General features: G+C 42.1%; 1 protein-coding gene across 1 annotated transcript; it reads left to right on the top strand.

The window, feature by feature from the left end:
* The first annotated feature begins 555 nt into the window (after positions 1 to 555).
* Positions 556 to 12,620, top strand: dlat (dihydrolipoamide S-acetyltransferase (E2 component of pyruvate dehydrogenase complex)). Its single transcript, XM_036143122.1, has 14 exons — positions 556 to 974; positions 3,529 to 3,630; positions 3,725 to 3,849; positions 3,942 to 4,101; positions 5,919 to 6,045; positions 6,163 to 6,356; positions 7,600 to 7,729; positions 7,836 to 7,903; positions 9,369 to 9,482; positions 9,896 to 10,003; positions 10,098 to 10,216; positions 10,445 to 10,607; positions 10,689 to 10,825; positions 11,659 to 12,620. The coding sequence occupies exons 1-14, from the start codon at positions 726 to 728 to the stop codon at positions 11,786 to 11,788; spliced, it is 1,926 nt and encodes a 641-aa protein (XP_035999015.1). The 5' UTR covers positions 556 to 725; the 3' UTR covers positions 11,789 to 12,620.
* The last annotated feature ends 8,340 nt before the right edge of the window (positions 12,621 to 20,960 follow it).

A 20,960-nucleotide genomic window follows, 5' to 3' on the forward strand; every position in this document is an offset into this window, starting at 1 on the left:
TTTGAGGTTTTGAAATAAGAGTATGTACAGGATGTTGATAGTTGTAGATAATGATGTAAAAAAAATCATAGTTTCCAACATAATGAAAAAAATATTGATTTAGAATTAAATATTAATGTCACTTTTAGCATCATTCTGTGGTGAAAATTAAAAGCAATTATTCCATGAAAAAACTGCTAAAACCTGCATTTATTGTCATTATAACATTTGAATACCATATTAAAAATATAATTTGTAGGCCACAGTATTTTGTATTAAGAGCCACAGGTTGCAGACTCACGGCGGCATGATTAACCTTTTAGTTTTGCTGTGTGCGTAAGCCGCGTTTACTGCCACCATGTGGCCACTGTTGGTATTACAGTTAAGGGTGACCTTGCAGCTTCGAAGCAGTTTGTTGCACATGACGTGTTTTTTAATATTATTTATATTTTATTTATTTATATTTGATATGTGTGTTAAATACTAGCCCAATTTGAAGTTTTAGATATTACCACACGACCAAAGTTCGGTGGCTCTCATTTACGACACCTAACCCAAAGAAGCTGTCGTAAACTGCGGCCGGCAGGTGCCGTAAAGCGTCGTGTTTTGACTGAAGGAGGTCATTAGAAAGTGAGGAGGAAGGAGTCCGGGCACCGACAAATTCAGTGGCAGCTAGTTTCTGATGCCGCTGTGAGGCACACGCGCCAGCCAAAGACCCCCCCGTGTAGTATTACAAGCGCCGCGACATGCTTCGTCTGATCCTGCGGCTCCGGCCGTCCGCCGGGCTCTCCTCCTGTCCCGGTGCCCTCCCGGCGGGGCCTTCCGCTCTCGGCTCTCGCTCCGTGCCCGTCGCCGGCCGTCTGCGGCGGCTTCACAGCTCCCGCGCCGCGTCGCTGGGTTGGAGCCTCGGCCACAGAGCGACCCTCCCGCGGTGTCCTCAGCTGGGCGCCGGCTGCCAGAGCAAGCGCTTCTACAGCCTCCCTCCGCACCAGAAGGTAAGGTTACCTGCGCGGAGGCTGTGTCTCACCTGTGGGAGTCACGGCGCCGCGCTCCTTCATCACAGCCGGGGTTAAAACGCTGCGTTTTGTACAGCTTGTCCCCCCTGATGGGAAAACGTTACAGGTTGACCTTAAAAGCGGCGCAACTGGGTGCCTTGCAAGAAAACAACTTTCTTTACATTTCTTTCCTAATTTGAGCTAAAATCTCCAATGTTTTTTTGTGCATAGCTGTGAAGAAGGAAAACTAAACACAGTTCATGACATTAAACAAGAATAATACAAAGAGGGGCGTGAGGATGCACCCTGAGACCCCCCCCCCCCCCCAACATTTAGTGTACATATCCAGCTGTAAATTTAGTCCACAATACTAGTTATCTATATATTATACTCATAGGACAAATCTATCAGTAAAATTCTGTTTATAATAGTATCCATTTCTATATTTATTCAGTAATAACCCATGTCCTGTACTTATGGAACCATTGTTTATCCTGCACTTGCTGCTATTGCACTTCTGGTTAGACCTAAACTGCATTTCGTTACCTCGTACCTGTACCTGTGTAATGACAATAAAGTTCTAATCTAATCTAATTTAGCTCCATTCATCATCTTAACTCGGACCAGTGTCCTTGGCCATGATGCAAAAAACAAAAACAAAAAAAAACATTCCTTTTCCATCTCCATTGGGATGTAGGCATGGACTTTGACTAGGCCATTGCAACACATGAATGATCTGAACCACGTAGGTCGTGTGTTTAGCGTTGTTATCCTGCTAGAGTTTAAACCTCCTCCCCGGTCTCAAGTCTTTTTTTTTTCTCGTAGCTTCTGACACTCTTTCATGACTGCCTTGTACTCTGCTACGGTTCTGACCAGCTTTCCTGTCTGTGCTGGGAATAAAAATCCACACCCCCCATCATCATGCTGCCACCACCGTGTTTGATGCTGGGTTCAGGGTGATGTGCAGTCTTAGTTTAGCTCAATTCTGGTCTCGCCTAAAATCAGGACTTCTTGTGGCTCTTTTAGTGGTTTACAACAGCAGCTCAAAGGTTTATTAGTTTAACTAATAATAAACTAACACACCCTCCCCCCATCATTCAGGGGGATTTTATGTGAAGAGTAACACAATTTTCATTCAAATACACCATGAAAAGAATCCGCTTTGTCTTCGTCCTTCAGGAAGAATCCGGATTATTCCGCTTGTTTTTATGCTCTGCAGAGGACGCTTGTGAGGTACACAGATTGGCTCGTAATGACGGCTCCAGGACAAAATCTAATGATAATATTCTCGTTAACTGATAAAGATCTTTTTGTTGTTGTTGTTGTTGTTGTTTTGTTTCTTCTCTCTCTTTAATGCCCGAGCGGCTGTGCAGTGTCAGTTCTTTGCGTTTTCGTTAAACCTCATCTAAAAACGCTTTAGTCGACGAACGCGTCGGTATTCCCGACGTCCTTCCTGTTCCTGTTTTTACCTCGTTCAGGTTTCCTTGTGGATGAGTCCCGTTATTCTCTGCCTCTAGTTTGATGTGGGCTCCAGTGCTGCTAGCTAGGGCTGGACGATAATTCAATAACAATATATATCAATCGATAGATGTATATCGATGATAGAAAAAAAAGGGTCAATAAAAAGTTCAATATAGTAACAGTTTTCCTTCCTTTTCTATTCAAGGCTATCATGTAGGTTAATATTACAGTCATTACATCCTCCCAACCAATCAGAAAGCAGACCCAGGAACGCTCCGTCACCAAGCTCCGCCCCATTAAAAGAGTTCACTGCAAAAACGGAACTAGAAATAAGTAAAATATTCTTTAAAACGAGTGTATTTGTCCTTGATTTGAGCAGGTAAATAAGATTATCTGCCAATGGAATAAGATTTTTAAACTTAAAATAGGAACAATTCATCTACATCTGCTTATTTTAAGTGCATGATGTCTAATTATCCTATTTTAGGGGTAGAAATACTCATTCCGTTGGCAGATAATCTTATTTACCTGCTCAAATCAAGGATTAAAACATTAACTTTAAGAACATTTTACTTATTTTTAGATCTGTTTTTGCAGTGTTCACAGATCAAGCATTCTTTTAAATTTTTTAAAATCTTGCAGTTTTGGTAAAAAGTCGGTTGAATAAAGGGTTACGTTTGAATTCAGTGTTTGTGTGTTCTGTATCTAAAAATTGGTCGCTAAGCACCAGCATAAAATGGCCAGGGCTGCACTTAAAATATATGTTTTGAATTAGCTGATAATTATCGGTATCGATCAATATGGTTTCTATTTTTAGAAACAGGCTTTTTTTCTATATCGTGTCCAGCCCTACTGGTAGCTCCAGCTCATCTCCGCTGTCAGACGTCACTGGACCTGAGCAGCCGCCCGTAAAGTCCTCAGGTGTGACGCAATCTGCCGCTTTTATTGAGCGGGAAAATCAGGCGACTGTGACTCGGCAACTCTGCTCAGCTGACATTATTTACAAACCCTCTTTGTAGAGTTCAGTGAGGTTAATACAGGGCGATTTATTGATTTTTAAAATTCTTTTGTCGTTTTTTTTGTTGCTCATCAGGTGGAGCTTCCTGCGCTCTCGCCCACCATGCAGACGGGCACGATCGCTCGCTGGGAGAAGAAGGAGGGGGATAAAATCAGCGAGGGGGAGCTAATAGCCGAGGTTCGGAGCTGCAGCCCTGCGGCGTAAATTGCGAAGGAAATGAAAATGAACCAATAGGGAATGCTTTCTGTCTCCAAAACTGCTGTGTTTGCAGGTGGAGACGGACAAGGCCACCGTGGGCTTTGAGATGATGGACGAGTGCTACCTGGCTAAGATCCTGGTTCCTGAAGGCACCAGAGACGTCAGCGTCGGCTCGGTGATCTGCATCACGGTGGACAGGTCAGTGCTCCGTCTTCAAACGGAGGGTTTCTGCTTCTACGGGTCGATTAAATGAAAATAAATGAAATAAACGTCTGTGCGCACATTTCCAGCCCCGACCTCATCGCGGCCTTTAAGGATGTCACGTTGGACTCTGCTAAAGCCGCTGGTGCTGCCCCTTCACCTGCTGCCTCTGCTCCTCCTCCTCCTTCTTCTTCGCCTGCCGCTCCGTCCCCCGCGGCGCCGGGCAGCTCTTACCCCCCACACATGAAGGTAGGTGCTCTCTACCATCAGATGCCATCAGGCCTGTGCTAATAAGAGCGGCACTGTGCCATAAAAGCTCTGTTTACGGTCGCGGCTTGGGTTAGCATCAGCTGAGGAGCGACGAGGGCGGATGAGACTCGCCTTTCAGAGTAAAAGCGGTCCTACTGCTTCGGCTTTGTCACATTTCATGACATCACAACCACCAGCTGTGATTTTTTTTTTGTTTGTTTTTTATGTGACGCACCAGCAAAAACTAAGGCCCAATAGGAAAGTGGAAGAAATATTAGTTTTTTTCTTGCTTTGTTGCCCAGTTGCCTTCAGAAGGTGTAGAGTTGGTAGAAATAGACCGAGGAGGCGGTGGTAAAGGTGGAGAAATGTGAAGCAGACTCTCTAAGCTTCAAACGTGTCCCAGCTGTTCGGCTCATTACCTGTAAATGGGGGAAAAAAAATAAAAAACTACGGCACAACTTCAGACTAGCACCAAGAGGCCCCTGGGAAACTCTGGAGGAGCTGCAGAGACCCACAGCTCAGGTGGGAGAATCTACTGAGTTTCAGTCCGTGGTTTTGGCTTTTGTGCAAGAGTGGCAAGAAGAATGTCGTCATTGAGCGAAGGCCATAAAGAGTCAATGCAACCCAGCAAACGTGTGTAAAAGACGCTCTGCTCATATGTTCTGGCCTACATAGGAGCCTGTAGGGAGAATTTAGGCCGTGGCTCTTTGGAAGATGTATTCTGCTACAGATGAAGAAAGCCTATTATAAATATCTGAGGCATTTGCACTCAGCAGCTTCTATGTTAAACAAGTTGATTTATCAGTTCTAACTTCACACTTTAACTTTTTGTGTTGCTGTATCGAGTAAAAGGACTTGGTGGTTGAAATGTGACAAAACATGATGGAGGGATAAGAATATTTGCAATTAGGGCTGAACAATTAATCGCATTTTCAATATAATCGCGATTTAAAAAAAATGCAATTTCCAAATTGCAGAGTCTGCAATTTTTGGCTATGTAACAATTAGGGAATTAGACACGTCCATTAGGTGTCGGTAAAATGTTTAAAGTGGGTTTGCCTCCACATGGAAGGGAAGACAGTTGCAGCAGTGAGATAATCTAATTTTTTTACTTGTTTTAGAGTTTATATAATCATACATAGCATTAAGTACAGCTCAATCAGTTTAATACATCGACTTGCTTGTTGGTTGCACTTTGCACTTTATGTTCAACAAGGATTGATGTCCAAATTAACTAAAAGCTGTTCTCTTGAATAATATTCTAATCAATAGAAACATTAAAAGTTCTTGTTTTGAATAGTCCTTGTTTACAAATGTCTTTATTTAGAGGCCATTTTTGTTGCTTGTGGTTAACGCAGAGAAAAGTCAAAATTGCAATTTTGGTTGAAATATATCGTAGGCAGAACGCAATCATTTCTGCTACGAGTTTAGATGCTGTGGGTCTTTTAGCAACTAATCTGCAAAGCGAGGAAACAAAATTGATTTGTTGTTTGTATATTTTTAAAAAGACATGATAAATTAAACTGTAAAAAAAATCGCATTAAAGAGAGAAATGCTTTAATGTATTTTTCCTTCTAAAGGTTTCCATCCTGTTATAAAGCTGCTATAAAGCTGCGTTCCTCTAGTAATGCTGTTTTATTTGGAGAAGATATGCCTCCCAGACAAAGTGCGGTATTTGGCCATCCCTGTTTTCGGTTATGAACCCAAAACTTTAGATGCTGAATTCTGAGTTTATTGTCAAAACTCAGATTCTAAGCCTTTACGTCACGTCTGATCGTTGTTTAAGCTGCGTCTCTCCGTGCGTTCGGCTGCCACAGGTTGCACTTCCTGCACTCTCTCCCACCATGACGATGGGAACGGTGCAGCGCTGGGAGAAGAAGGTTGGAGAGAAGCTGAGTGAAGGGGATTTGCTGGCTGAGATCGAAACGGACAAGGCAACCATTGGTAGGTCCAATAGTTACGGTTGATTTGCACAGATACGTTGAACATTATTCGCTGTACTCTTCCAGTTTAAGGTCAAAGCGCGTGAAAAGAGACTCATCCAGCTGCGTTTGTGTGCAGGCTTCGAGGTGCAGGAGGAGGGTTATCTGGCTAAAATCCTGGTATCAGAGGGAACCCGGGACGTCCCTCTGGGAGCGCCGCTCTGCATCATCGTGGAAAAAGAAAGTGACATCGGTGCCTTCAAGGATTACGTGGAGACCGGGATGGGAGACGTGTCAGCGCAGCCTCCTGCTCCCACTCCCCCTCCTGTAACGGTGGGACATTCACAACGTTTTCACTCCTGCTGGGTCTCCACGCCTTTTAATTTATCCAGACTAAAGCTGAAATCAACCAATTTCAGCTTTAGAGGTTGATTAGTGGTTGGTGACATGACAGTGACCCACTTGATTAGTTAATGAAGAAGGAAAATGACCTGTAAGTTAATGTGATTACCTGGAAGCACAAGAAAATCTGCTATTAGTCAAATGACCAAAATGTCATATCAGCACAAAAAGGAATCTTATCCATTGCTGTTCTATACTCAATTGTTTGATAGGATATACTTTATTAGTCCCAGAGCAGACATAAAAAAGCGCAGTTTTTTGTTTGTTTTATAGATCCCTACTTTGCGTGGAACGTGACGTACGCAATTTTTATAAATGACATTCCAGAGCAGCTAGTTACATAAAAACACAATAAAGCTTGAGTGCTATTAGAAATTTTCATCTGTAGCTTCATAAAATAACTTTTATGTGCCGAGCGGGGACTCTGCCTGAATGCTGTTAGTTGCCTTTCAAAGTAAAATCCCATTTCCTGTGTGGTTTTACCAGGATGCAACAGCGGCCTTGAATTCTCCTCGATACATGTTTTGGTTTCACAATTAATCGCATTTGCAATTTTAAAAAGAAATAAATCGCAGAGCTCTGTAATTATTATCTATGTAACAATTAATAGATTATTTATTAAAAGATATTTAAAGAGGGTTTGCCTCCACATGGAAGGGGAGAGAGTTGCAACAGTGAGATAATCTAATTTTATTACTTGTTTTGGAGTTTTTATAATCAATACTTTTTTTTACCAGAAACTTTCAGGAATCTCACCATAGCGTTAAGTACCAGTTCAAGACGTTGACTTGTTTGTTTGTTGCACTTTACGTTCAACAAGATGTTCTCTTGAATAAGAATATTCTGATTAATAAGTAACTATAATTTCTTGTTTTTTTTTTGCCATTTTTGTTGTTTGTGGTTAATGTAGAGAATCGTCAAAATTAAATTCCAAATTATGGTTGAAATAAACCACAATTTAGATGTTTGGCAAATCGCACAGCCCTGTTATTAATCTACACTTGTCTTGTTTTCAGCACCTTTTTAGTAGACTTCTTCATTCCTGTTGGGCAATTCATGACACTTCCCTCATTTTTCCCCTCATATTCTCACTTCCAGTGCTTTTATTTTTATATATATATACTATGATAAAATGTTGTGTGGGGGTTGCTAACATCTGGATTTTACGTTGCAGACTCCAGCTCCCAGCGCTGCTCCAGCTGCTGCCGCCGCCCCAGCGGCTCCGAGGAAGGGCCGTGTGTTCGCCAGCCCCCTGGCCAAGAAGCTCGCCGCCGAGAAAGGAATTGACCTGGCGCAGGTCAGCGGTAGGTAACCGAGGCCGGTGTGTGGCGGAGCAAATGCCCCGCAGCTCTGGTACTATTCTAGAAGAAAAGTAATCACGCTGCTTCATTTTCCTTTCCTGTCACCCAGGATCTGGTCCTGATGGACGCGTCACCAGGAAAGATATCGAGAGCTTTGTTCCACCAAAGGTTGCTCCTGTGAGTGAAGCCCAGTTTTTCAGTGCTTTTTTAAACGGGGCTGTAGCAATAAAACTGGCTTTATTATTTATAAAAGGAATTTTTTTCTTCTTACCTTTTCAACTGCTTTAGCATCTTCTAGCTGTCGGTGTAGCTAGCCCTGATAAAACGGCCGTCTCTGTGTGGATGGCCCTAAAACGGGTCTGGTACCAGTGGGTTTAACTGTAAAGGCGAAGGAAATGCTATTTTATCTCTGCTAATGCCATATCTGCATAGAACTACCAAAACATGCCATAATGACACAAAGGACAGTCTTATATTCAGTCTTTTTATGCCATTTGTCTTAAATTTTTTTCTTTTTAGTTTCTTTTCCCGTAACTATTAAAATAAAATAAAATAACCTTTTCCTACGCAATAAACATTATAGATTAATGTAAACTGTTTTTAAAACTAATTAAGTCTTGTTTTCCGAGGGTAAAATAGCATTTGTGGCTCTTGCAGAGTCAGCAATTTTTGGCTCTGTAACAATTAGGGAATCAGACACGTCTATTAGGTGTTGGTAAAATGTATAAAGTGGGTTTGCCTCCACATGGAAGGGAAGACAGTTGCAGCAGTGAGATAATCTAATTTTATTACTTGTTTTAGAGTTTATATAATCATGCATAGCATTAAGTACAGGTCAATCAGTTTAATACATAGACTTGCTTGTTGGTTGGACTTTATGTTCAACAAGGATTGATGTCCCAATCAATTAAAAGCTGTTCTCTTGAATAATATTCTGATTAATAGAAACATTAAAATTTCTTGTTTTAAATAGTCCTTGTTTACAAACGTCTTTTTTTAGACGGCATTTTTGTTGCATGTGGTTAACGCAGAGAAAAGTCAAAATTGCAATTTTGGTTGAAATATTTCGTAGGCAGAACGCAATCATTTCTGCTCTGAGTTTAGATGCTGCTGGTCTTTTAGCAACTAATCTGCACAGCAAGAAAACAAAATGATATGTTGTTTGTATATGTTCAAAAAGACATGATAAATTAAACTGGAAAAAATTGCATTAAATCGCAATATTAAGAAAAAAATTGCAATTAGATTATTTTCCAAAATCGTTCAGCTCTATTGAGAACGTCTTTTTGAAAGGTTTTGGTTGTAAATGTTTCTGACTGCTGCCCCTGAGGATATAGATCCATACCTTAAGTCTGAGATTTCCATGACAGGCGGAGGTTTAAATACTTTTTTTTTATTTTTTTATGCTTCTCCTGCCTATTTTAAACCCCTGGTAGCACTATAGCGCGTCCACTGATTTAAAAAAACCTGCTGATTTCAGTAATAATCAATTTCTCTCCGATACTCTAGATTTGTTTGTTTCCCAGTACTGACTGATTAAATTATTATTATTTTTTTTTAAATTTAACCTATACGTTTAAAACCTGAGCGTACGGTACCAGGCTTAATGGTGTAATGCTAATTAAACCCTTTCCACTGGCAGACTGTAGCTGCTGCTCCCAGCCCAGCTGCTGCCAGAGCTGCTCCTGCACCCTCTGCAGCTCCGGCTGCTCCAGCTGGCACCTTCACAGACATCCCTATCAGCAACATCCGCAAGGTGAGGGCTAGCACACACACACACACACACACACACACACACACACACACACACACACACACACACACACACACACACACACACACACACACACACACACACACACACACACACACACGACTTCCAGCTAACACCTGACTCCTGGTCCCGGCGTGATGACTTTCTTCTCTGCCAGCAGTCAGGCTTTATGACCGCCTCCCCTCTCAAGCGGCCGCATTCAGAGCTTTGAAGTAAACACCCCGAAGGAGTTTTCACAGTGATGCCGTTATCTTTGACCCAACGCTTCCACATTTCGCCTCGCAGAACTGTGCCCTCCATTTTATCGGCGCAGGCCCGGATCCGCACACCTCCGTCGCCTCTCCGCGATGAATTATGGATCAAAGCTGAAGTGCACATATCTGTCTGTCCTGCAGGTCATCGCTCAGAGGTTGATGCAGTCCAAGCAGACCATCCCCCACTACTATCTCTCTGTAGACGTTAACATGGACCGGGTGCTCGAGCTTCGACAAGAGCTCAACGAGGTCGGTCATGCAAGATAATGTTCTTTTTTTTTTTTTTTAGTGCATTAAATTGCTGTTAATACGTAAAAATAAACATGCTGTCCCCTTTCTGCAGGAGGTGAAAGGCCAGAATATCAAGCTCAGCGTGAATGATTTTATCATCAAAGCCAGCGCTCTGGCCTGCCTCAAGGTCCCCGAGTGCAACTCCTCCTGGATGGACACGGTCATTCGCCAGTGAGTTGATGCAGGACGTCGTCTCCGGTGTCATTTATCCATCAATCTCCACAATCTTAATAAAGCACGCAGGAAATTTAACGTTGTCTAAAGTGGTCTGCTTGTTAGAGGTTGCAGCTTCACATCTGAGTCAGCAGAGGGCGCTCACACCACAGATGCTCCTCAGCTCAGATCCCATTGATTACATCACTGCTGAATGATGATTTATTTATTTTATTTTTTATTTAGGAATCACGTGGTGGACGTGAGCGTGGCGGTGAGCACGGCCAACGGCCTCATCACGCCCATCGTGTTCAACGCCCACGTCAAAGGCCTCGCCGCCATCACCTCCGACGTGGCGACGCTCGCTGCCAAGGCCAGGGAGGGCAAGCTGCAGCCTCACGAGTTCCAGGTGCGCCGCGCGCCGTCCGCCGGTAGTCGCTCCGCATCTCGGTCGTCTCGCAGCTCACGCGTCCGTTTGATGTCTTCTCAGGGAGGAACGTTCACAATCTCCAACCTGGGGATGTTTGGCATCAAGAACTTTTCGGCGATCATCAACCCCCCGCAGGCGTGCATCCTCGCCGTCGGAGGCTCCGAGAAACGACTGATGCCCGCCGACAACGACAAAGGGTGAGCGTCACACCCACAGACATCATATACGTAGACGCGTCATAGGCCGCAGGTTCGCACGTCAACGTCACCGCCATATTGTATGTGGCAGAAAAAAGTTGAGTTCTGTTATTGTGAACGTGGATCAGAGAAGATGCCTCATTCCTGTGCTGCAATAAATACACACACACACATAAATATGTATATATTGTATATTGTGTGTGTATGTGTTATGAATATAAGGATCAATTTGTTAAATCTAAACATTGTGTTCTTCATTATTTCATAAAACCGTGTCACATGTGAACCTTTAGGAACAGACTTTTTGGGTGAGTATTAAAGAGGTAAAATTAATAATATGAGGAAAAAAAAGTCTTAGGTCAATAAAGTAAAAATAAACAAACAAACACAAAAGTGATAATGTTATGATAAAAACATCATATTATGAGAATTAAGGGGGAACATTTCCAGAATAATTACAGTTTGCAAAATTATTTCACTCCTGGAGTAATAGGGCCAGGTTAGATTATTTTAAATATTTTTATTCTTTAGGAGAATAAATTCAGGAGAATGAAGCTAAAGGGATACGAAAATAAACTTGTAATATTACAAAAAAAATACTACTAATACAAAGTATATTCAGAGATTAAAGTCCCTCTGATACTGTTTAAGTGACTGAGTAACTGCAGATTTGCCACATTTAAGATGGCGGACGCTCTGACGCATCGCAGCATAGGCAGAACCCGCCCAACGACGCGTCTACTCTTATATTATGTCTATGGTCACACCGACATAAGATACGCACAGGGCGCCTTAAAGGTCGTAACCGACACGTTTTTTTTATTTTTTTTCAGATTCGACGTGTCCAACATGATGTCGGTAACGCTAAGCTGCGACCACCGGGTGGTGGACGGAGCGGTGGGAGCGCAGTGGCTGGCGGAGTTCAGGAAGCTGCTGGAGAAACCGGTCACCATGCTGTTGTGATCAGACTGTAGCGCCACTGAGCGGCAGGAGCAGGCGCAGACCTGACGCCGGGGAGATCCGATTGGCCTGGGTCCCCGCGTGATTGGTCGGCCTGCCACAAGGTCACTCCCGCTTTTAAGCCTGATGGGAGAAAAGGCAGAGCTCACTCCGATTACCTATCTGTCCGTCTCACTCTCTCTCTCTCTCTCCTCTCTTACCTTCTTCTCACTCTCTTTGATTGGTTTTATTTATTTTGGCCCCATCTGAGAGACCAGAATTAGGCTTCATTAATCTTGGACTATATGTCACAAAAGTGCTGAAAATAATTAACAAAAGGAAGTGTTACATGCCCATCCAGTCAGCATATTCATCCTATAACTTGTGTGTGTGTGTATTTCTGCAGACTTTTATGTCACTTACAGCCAACATGGTCAAATATTAAAGGAAGATGACGCATAAACAATCCAAATTCTCACACACACACACACCCCAGTCTTCATTAAGTGGCCACAAACATACCAGTGGAAATACTTTATGCGTTTTTTTTCTGAGGGTTAAAGCTACGGTGTGTTTTATAGATATCACTGTGGACCAACACAGTGTTTGTATATTTCTGTACATGGTGGCGAGCCGTCGGGTTGGAATAGCCATGCGCTCATTTAAAGACCTCGCCGTAGCAAACGACGAGCTGTACAGCCCCCGAGGGATTAGAGACACTGAGGGTTTTACCGATTCTCTCTCCTGTCCTATTTATTTTCTAGTGTCCTGCATTTTTCTCGGTCAGCTGAAACGCACAAACACGGTGCTGGATGTTGTTAATAAAGGAAAAATAAACTGGGAGATTACAAGCGTCTGCAGAGACTCATTGTTCCGGCTCGCAGTAATGAAGGCCGCGCGTTATGCAGGTGCAGAAATCTTGTATATTATATTCTTCGTTGGACACATGCTGATATATTTCAAGTGTTTTCTTTCTTGTAATTTTGATGATTATGATTGACAACTAATGAAAACCCCAAAATTCAGTGTGAGAAAATTAGAATATTGTGAAAAGGTCCAATATTGAACACATTCTAATCAGCTAATTAACTCAAAACACCAGCAAAGGCCTTTAAATGGTCTCTCAGTCTAGTTCTGTAGGCGACACAATCGTGGGGAAGACTGCTGACTTGACAGTTGTCCAAAAGACGACCATTGACAGCTTGCACAAGGAGGGTGAGACACAAAAGGTGATTGCTTTGATTGTAAATCAAAAGCCATTAAAAAGATGTGGGAGCGATTCTCAAAGATAAGACTGCAGCTGGAGTCAGAGCTTCAAGAACCACCAGACAGACGTCTGCAGGACAGGTTTCAGCCGTTGCATTCCTTTAATCAAGCCCCTCTGGAACCAGATACAGCGTCAGGAGTGTCTCATCTGGGCTAAAGACAAAAAGGAATGGATGCTGCTGAGTGGTCCAAAGTTTGGTTCTCTGATCAAATTAAATTACACATTTCCTTTGGAAATCAAGGTCCCAGAGTCTGGAGGAAGAGAGGAGAGGCACAGGATCCCTGTTGCTGGAGGTCCACTGTAAAGTTTCCACAGTCCGTGATGGTTTGGGCCACCATGTCATCTGCTGGTGTTGGTCCACTGGGTTTTCTGAGGTCTAAGGTCAACACGGCCGTCTAGCAGGAAGTTTTAGAGCACTTCATGCTCCCTACTGCTGACCAACTTTATGGAGATGCAGAGTTCATTTTCCAACAGGACTTGGTACCTTCACACAGTGCCAGAGCTACCAGTACCTGGTTTAAGGACTACGGTGTCCCTGTTCTTAATTAGTCAGCAAACCGCGTAGAAAATCTCTGGGATTTTGTGAAGAGAAAGGTGCGATAAGCCAGACTCAATGATGCAGAAGAGCTGAAGGCAGAACCTGGGCTCTCCTAACACCTGAGCAGCGCCACAGACTGATGGACTCCATGCCACGCCGCATCGCTGCAGTAATCCAGGGAAAAGGAGCCCAACTATTGAGTGATGTACATGCTCAGACTTTTCATTTCATGCTTTTCAGTGTGCCAACATTTCTGGAAATCCTTTTTGTATTGGTATTATGTAATATTTAAATCTTCAAAAATAACAAATTTGGGGTTTTTATTAGTTGTCAATCATAATCCTCAAAATTAAAATAAATAAAATTTAAATATCAGTCTGTGCGATAAATATAATATACCAGTTTCACTTTTTGAATGCAATTACTGAAAAGAAAAATCAAATCAACTTTTTCATGATATTCTAATTATATGACCAGCACCTATATGTACAGGTGCATGTAAATAAGAGCATGATTGAAAAGTTAATATTTGTCCAGTGAGTTGTTTAAAAAACCTATAGTTCCATTACATAAACCATTTAAATATTTTTTCTGTTCATTTTGGGGATTATAGTTTACAACTCATAGAACTGAAACAAAATTCAGTTTCTCTCAAAATATGAGGACTGTCTAAACCAGGTTTAAAATGCTTTTAAAAAAGAAACGTCTGCGTACCTGTAAATGTCTTCATTCAGAAGTTTCTGTGGCCTGCTTTTGTTTAACTTTCATCATCGGCGCAGCGTGGCATGAAGCTGATCTGCCCGACGGCTGAGGCGTCCTGGTAGCTTTGACGACGGCCTTCAGCTTATCTGCGTTGTTGGGTCGGGTATCGAGCACAGAGACGCCATGTAGCGTTTATCGGTAGTTTTGGCAGTGTGGGCAGATGTCTAGTCCTGCTGGAAAAATTAAAATCAGCATCACAATAAAGCTCGTAAGCATGAAGAGCCCCGACAGCGCCAGCAGGTCACATGGCACCTCCAACCATCAAGGACTGTGGAAACCTCGCACTGGACCTCAAGCAACATGGATCCTGTGGCTCTCCAGCCTCTGGGATCTGGGATAGAGAACTTTGGACTGCTCAGCCACAGATCTGTCATTTTTCTCTTTATTCCAGGTAGGATGCTTCTGACATTGCTTCTTCTTCAGAATTGGTTCAACACAAGGCGTTTCGTGGACATATCTCTGTGTGGGAGCTTTCTGATCTCTGGTTCTCCACACTTTATGAATCTCTGACAAACTCTTCAATATACTTTGTTTCACAATCCTCAAGGCTGCCATTGTCCCCGTTGCCTTTCTCTGCCACTTTCTCCTTCCTCTAGGCGTTAAAATGAATATAGATCTCATTAACAGGCACCATCTTTAGCCATGACCTTTAGTGACTCGCGTCTCTTGTGCAGAGTGTCCATGACTGCTGGACAAATGTCGAGTCAGCGGTTCTCTCTGAACATGTGGATTAAACCGATTCGTTACTCAAAAGTTCCTTACTGTGCTTTATTTTTCCGTATAACGTGTAATTTTTTTCCTCCCTGAAACTGGATTTTGGGTTTCTTCAGCTGTAAGCCATAATCATCAAGTTTAACAGAAATAAATACTTTGAATCAGTGTCACTTGTGTTTCATTAATCTAAATAACGAGTTTTATTCTTCGAAATTAATTACTCAAATTAAGTCACTGTTTTTTTTAAATGGGATCCCCATATATGTATCTGCACCTGCATGAGAAAATACTTAAAGGGGCCTAGTGGCATGTTATGACCATATATAAAAAAAACCAAAAACAAACAATATACAGCAAGCGTTCGTCCTGATAGTGTTGACTGTCCTTTTTGAGCCTGAACAGAACTTTTCACCAGGTGTGATCAGCAGACATAAAGTCTTTTGGGTAAGGACTCTTTAGCCAAAGCGGAAGTGCGTCAGCGGTCACCATGATAAGTGCTGTCCGAATAGTGCAGTCAGTAATAAAGGAGGTATGAAAATGAGCCTGTATGCTTCCTCTCGCAGCTAATTCAGCGTAGGAACCTTGTGATGTCCCCTACCTGGTGCCAGGGAGCTATAAGGTATCCCATAATCCTTTGTGCAACATACCGTACATTCACAGCCCACCTCATGGAAATTGACAAAAATGACTGGAGAAGGAGAGCGCACACGTTGTGGTTCCATTTCAGAAGGCTGTAGGCCCGGATCTGACTCGCATCATCCATGTGCTTTTCCATCAGTGTTGTCCGAAATTAGCACAGCAGTCCAAAGCTCCTTTCCTAACCACGATAGAGTTCTTACTGTTGACCCCATGAAAGGTCAAGGAACAGGAGCTATGCCAGAGCGACAAGACACCTGCGATGGATGCTTTGACCATAATTATGTTTTGTTGCTAGGCTCCATTAACCTGACTCCGCCAGCTGTATGTCACATCTGGGACATCTCCCATAGAGAGTGATTTCTCCAACCAGTTTTATTGTCTGGCCAATCAGGACGCAGGGCTGGAGTTTCATAGATGTGACGTAGTGCAGAAGCGACCGTGAGACTGTTTTGATAGCAATGGCGGCTCGTTGAGGAAGCAAGCGTTAACATTGATGCTGCTATTTCTTCCGTGTTGTCCAATCTACCTAATATTGTTTCATTAAAAGAACATCAGAGAACCGCTCTGAAGGCTTTTGTTGGTGGAAACGATGTTTTCGCCCTTCTCTCGACCGGATTTGGCAAGTTTTGTTTACCAGGGCGCGTCCGTGGCGGAGCGGTTAGCGGTTAGCGCGAACCATGTTAGTAGGCCTTTAGTCCTCAACGCGGTCGGCCCGGGATCGACTCCGACCCGCGACGCTTTGCCGCCTGTCTTCCCCCCTCTTCCTGTCAGCTCACTGTCAATAAAACGCGTGCCACTAGAGCCGCAAACACATTTTTTTTCCTGTGTCGCTCTCACAGAGTACGGGTTAGCTTCGGTGTGAGTGGTTGAAATAGCACGTCTATAAAGATGACAGACAAGTGGCTTATCCAATCATATGCAAGGATTTCAGATAAGGCCCAGCCTTCAGTAAAGGCAATTCCTATGGCAAGGTCCCAGATGGATGAGTGGAGCTAGGTGGAGCGACATACAGCTGGCGAAGTCAGGTTAAGGCTCCATTGCTTCTTCTTGTTCGTACCTCCGGTACCATGGTCTTGTTCTGGTAAACATACACCAGAGTGTTTTGTTTACTAACAAACAGAGAAAAAAAACAAAGCGTAAAAACGCATAAATAAAATCTGATAAGCCAACAGAATCTCATGGGAAAACCTTTGTATGCAACCATAGTGAGCCACTAGCATAATTTATAAAGTCATCGTAGGCGACTTGGCCCCTTTAAAGTGTGATCACAGAATGATCACTCCTGGTGAAAGATTTACATACACTCATCATGAGCAAGCCACATTAGTTTGGGGCTGTCAGGGATATTCCAGTGAAAGGAAATCTTGGTACTCCAGCATACCAAGAAGAAATCTCCGACACTGCGGCAGGTTGTGGATGGCTCCTTCCTGTTTTCCTGTCCATAAATGTCCGTAAAGACATGAATAAGTGGAAGAGCTTGGCTGACCTGCGCAGTCTTGGCCTCAAAATGACTGAACGTGACGCTGAGACTGCAAGCCAGGCCTTCTCGCCCCACGTCAGTGTGTGACCTCTTGAATGCACTTTCTGTAAGGATGGTCCTAAACCTTGTGGAAAGCCTCCCCAGAAGAGTTGAGGCTGTTAAATCTGTAAAGGGCGTCCCAGCATCTTATTAAACCCCTTTGGGTGAGAATGGGAGGATACCAGCTAAGTCCATGTGTGTGAAGGCAGCTCAGTACATGCGTTTGGCTATATGTGTGAACCATTAAAAGGTTGAATTGCTATTTACAGGACAGTAGTAATAAAGTGCCAAGTGTCTTCAGAGCAAACTATAATGGTGGACTTTTGCTTTCATAGAGGCCAATTAGACAGGCAGTGACTAACGAGCCCTCTTGCTGTTATCACCATAGTAACATAGCGATGACAGAGGAGAAAGAAAAGCAGGAGTCATCCAAAGAAACTAAACAAACCCGCTGCTGTCAGAGACCGGAGCGTAACTCAAAGGTCAAGTCAGAAAACCTGAAAAGGTCATGGGTCGATCCGCTGGATCTCCTCGAGATTTGTTGGATTTCCTGAGCACGGTTTCCTTTGCCTCACATCAGAGCACCTGTAACCTCATGCTGATGATCCACATTTCTACACGCGTGAAGCCGATTAATTAACCCTGCTATATGACGCTCGTTAATCCTGACACGTCGACTGGCTTTAACTTTCACCCCTCGTGGCTTCACCGTGAGGCTCACTCGCAATGTTTGTGGTGGGCTTAACGTATTTGGATGATCACAGGGAAACTTTGCAGCGGATCGACTTATGTGAGTCACAAACGGATTTTATGTAAATCCATCAAAAGGGAGGTTCTGCCTGCATTTTGTTTAGCCCACAGGTCAGAACCCGAGGATCTCCTTATCATCATAAGGACGGCTCACTGGCGGTGCTGGGAACTCGTCTTTGAATATTTCTCTACGCCACTGACAGCCTCAGATCTTTCGCTGCCTTGCATCCATACCTGACTGCTGTACAATGGGAAGCAAAAAAAACTGTCTTTTTTTTTTTTTTTTTTTTTTTACCAGATAGATCCAAAGTTGGCCTTGGCTAAATATATATATATATATATATATATATATATATATATATATATATATATATATATATATATTTCCACTAAATATGAATGTTTTTAGTTCAAAACGTCAAAGTTATCAGGACTTTCGGTGCCAATAAAACTCAGAGGTTTTACTACTTTAAAAATGAGCTTGATCGAAACTGAGACCATCAATTGAGCCAAAAAATAAATAAAAAATGAATAGAAACTTAATTGCGGTAAAGGTAAAAATGCTTTTATGTTTGTGAAACTGGTATATAAAAGATCTTTGTAGATTCAATTATGGATTGCATTATGTTTGCAGTAATGTCTTCATTTTGTTCTCTGGGTGCTTAAGATAGTCTGTTTAACCTCAGTAATTAGGTAAAAACTCTTAAAGTTACTTAAAAATAATTGTCTTCAGTTCAACTCTTATCTGTCATATATGAACAACTTATTTAAGAAACATCTAACCATTTTAAGATGGCAGCTTTTTAAAAAAAAAAAAAAAAAGAAAGTTCAGGGGGGTCAATATTGTCCAATCTGTGCCAGAGGTTTCCAAACTAGGCTATTTGTGTTAAGTCTCGCATATTAGCATTTATAGCCTCGGCTAATTTGCATTACCTTTCCCCAGCCATTAGGATAAATGAAGTATTTAATATAAGACGTTATAATACAAAACAAAGAAATTTAAATTTGGACAGTCCAAAACAAAGTAATTAATGATAGAATACAATACCTTCAAATTGCATAAAGAATGGCGGTGATCACATGAAAACATAAACCCAGGCCAATCAGAGGTTATTGTCAGAAAAATGATGGATTTACATAAAATCTGTAGGTGAGGAGGTCCACATGTGGAGCCCTGGTACAGAGAAAGCTGTTTGTCCAGGAGATGTTTTACATAAAGGCTTTGAGTATAATTCACACCCGGATCCTCCACAACAGAGGGGGCCAAACTTTTTGCCACGCGGGCCAAAATACCCAAAGTTAAAGTCCTCACAGGCAACACATTGTTTTGTAATTAAATACATCAAAATAATTGGGTGATTTGTAGTTTGAGTTGATCAAAAACAAACTAAACATGAAATAAATTTGTGAAACAGACAAAGTGACCGGATTGGGTCGGGAATATTTGCCTTTCAAAAACAAAGACATTCAAAGGCCCAAATTTGGTTGTCAACTATTTGCAACTTAAATAATTTTTTTGTCTATTCAAAGGAACAAAAACTGGATGTAGGTCACTTTTCCTTTGAGAAAAGTTGCAATACTCCGCTGAGCTCCGTGGTAGGGTTTTGAGTGAAACAAGTGGGATGCTGATGGAGCTAATCACTGGGAAACGAAATGAAAGCAAAGATTTCAGACATTTTAATTTCACCCGCTGCCCAAATCTTGATTTCTGGTAAGGGCCTGGTTGCACTAAACCTTCCCCGGCCCACATTTGGACTCCCCCTGCTCCAGGTTCCTGAAGCGCTCACTTTAAGTGGAACAAATAAGGTCTTGACAATCATTCAAGGAACATACGAGGTTCAAGAGTTAAACGGTGTTATCAACGTTTCACAATATTGGCTGAAATGTATGTATGTCGTTTAATGCTGCACTGCAAAAACTGAACTAAAAATAAGTAAAATGTTCTTAAAATTAGTGTATTTGTCCTTGATTTGAGCAGGTAAATAAGATGATTTGCCAATGGAATAAGATTTTTGCACTTAAAATGGGAACAACTCATCTCCATCACCTTATTTCAAGTGCAGGATGTCTAATTATCTTATTTTAGGGGTTAAAATTCTCATTCCATTGGCAGATAATCTTATTTACCTGCTCTAATCAAGGACAAATACACTAACTTTAAGAACATTTTACTTATTTTTAGATCCATTTTTGCAGTGTGCAGCATTAAATGACAGACCGTCCCTGATTATTCTGAAGATTTACGTTGATATGCTTAATATCTCGACATTCTTCCAAAATCAAAAATGACGGCAAGATATTTTATTTCTGAGAATTGCTTGACAAGATTAGTTACATCTGTTTACATGATGTAACTAATTTCCAATCTAAGAAGGTTTGGGGCCTTACAAAAACTTTTTGTAATCATTGTTTAAATTCAGAGTGAGGCGTGACTTTTCAGACTATAAAGTAGTAAACATCAGGTTTGAACGCGGCTGTGTTGAAGGAGATGCAATGTGACCCCCAGCTTCAGTGTCGTGCAAAAGTATTTGAACCCATTCAGATTTCTGCAGCTTTTATTTATTCATTTTTCTCCGTCTCACAATAAATGTTTCAGATAATTCACCAGCTTTCAATATCAGACAAAGATAACCCGAGTAAATACAAAAATGCAGTTTTTAAATGCGGATTTTATCCATTAACGATCAATTAAATAAATCAATTACTTAAATAAATGGTTTCAGGAAACAACAGAGCAACGTTGCTGCTTCAACTAAAGCTGCGGACGCCTCGGACGCTGCACTTTTTATTGATTTGTAAAAAAGCATTTGATCTCTCATGACTTCTCATGCCATATGCTTTTTGATATAAGCCTCAGAAACAGTGAGCCGTGTGTCACACTCCTTGACTCTCGTCTTTTTTTATGCCGATATCACAAAAGGTGGCTCTTAAGGCTAAATATGAAAAATGACCTGCTGCAGCAAACTTCCATCCTCACATTATTTATATGAATGCTCCTTTTGTCTCT

Source organism: Fundulus heteroclitus, chromosome 11, assembly GCF_011125445.2.
Source record: "Fundulus heteroclitus isolate FHET01 chromosome 11, MU-UCD_Fhet_4.1, whole genome shotgun sequence".
Classification (NCBI taxonomy): Eukaryota; Metazoa; Chordata; class Actinopteri; order Cyprinodontiformes; family Fundulidae; genus Fundulus; species Fundulus heteroclitus.

Coding starts and splice junctions, on each gene's coding strand:
- dlat (XM_036143122.1), top strand. CDS start 726: ATGCTTCGTCTGATCCTGCGGCTCCGGCCGTCCGCCGGGCTCTCCTCC. Junction 4,102..5,918: donor CTTACCCCCCACACATGAAG/GTAGGTGCTCTC, acceptor CGGCTGCCACAG/GTTGCACTTCCTGCACTCTC. Junction 10,826..11,658: donor CCCGCCGACAACGACAAAGG/GTGAGCGTCACA, acceptor ATTTTTTTTCAG/ATTCGACGTGTCCAACATGA.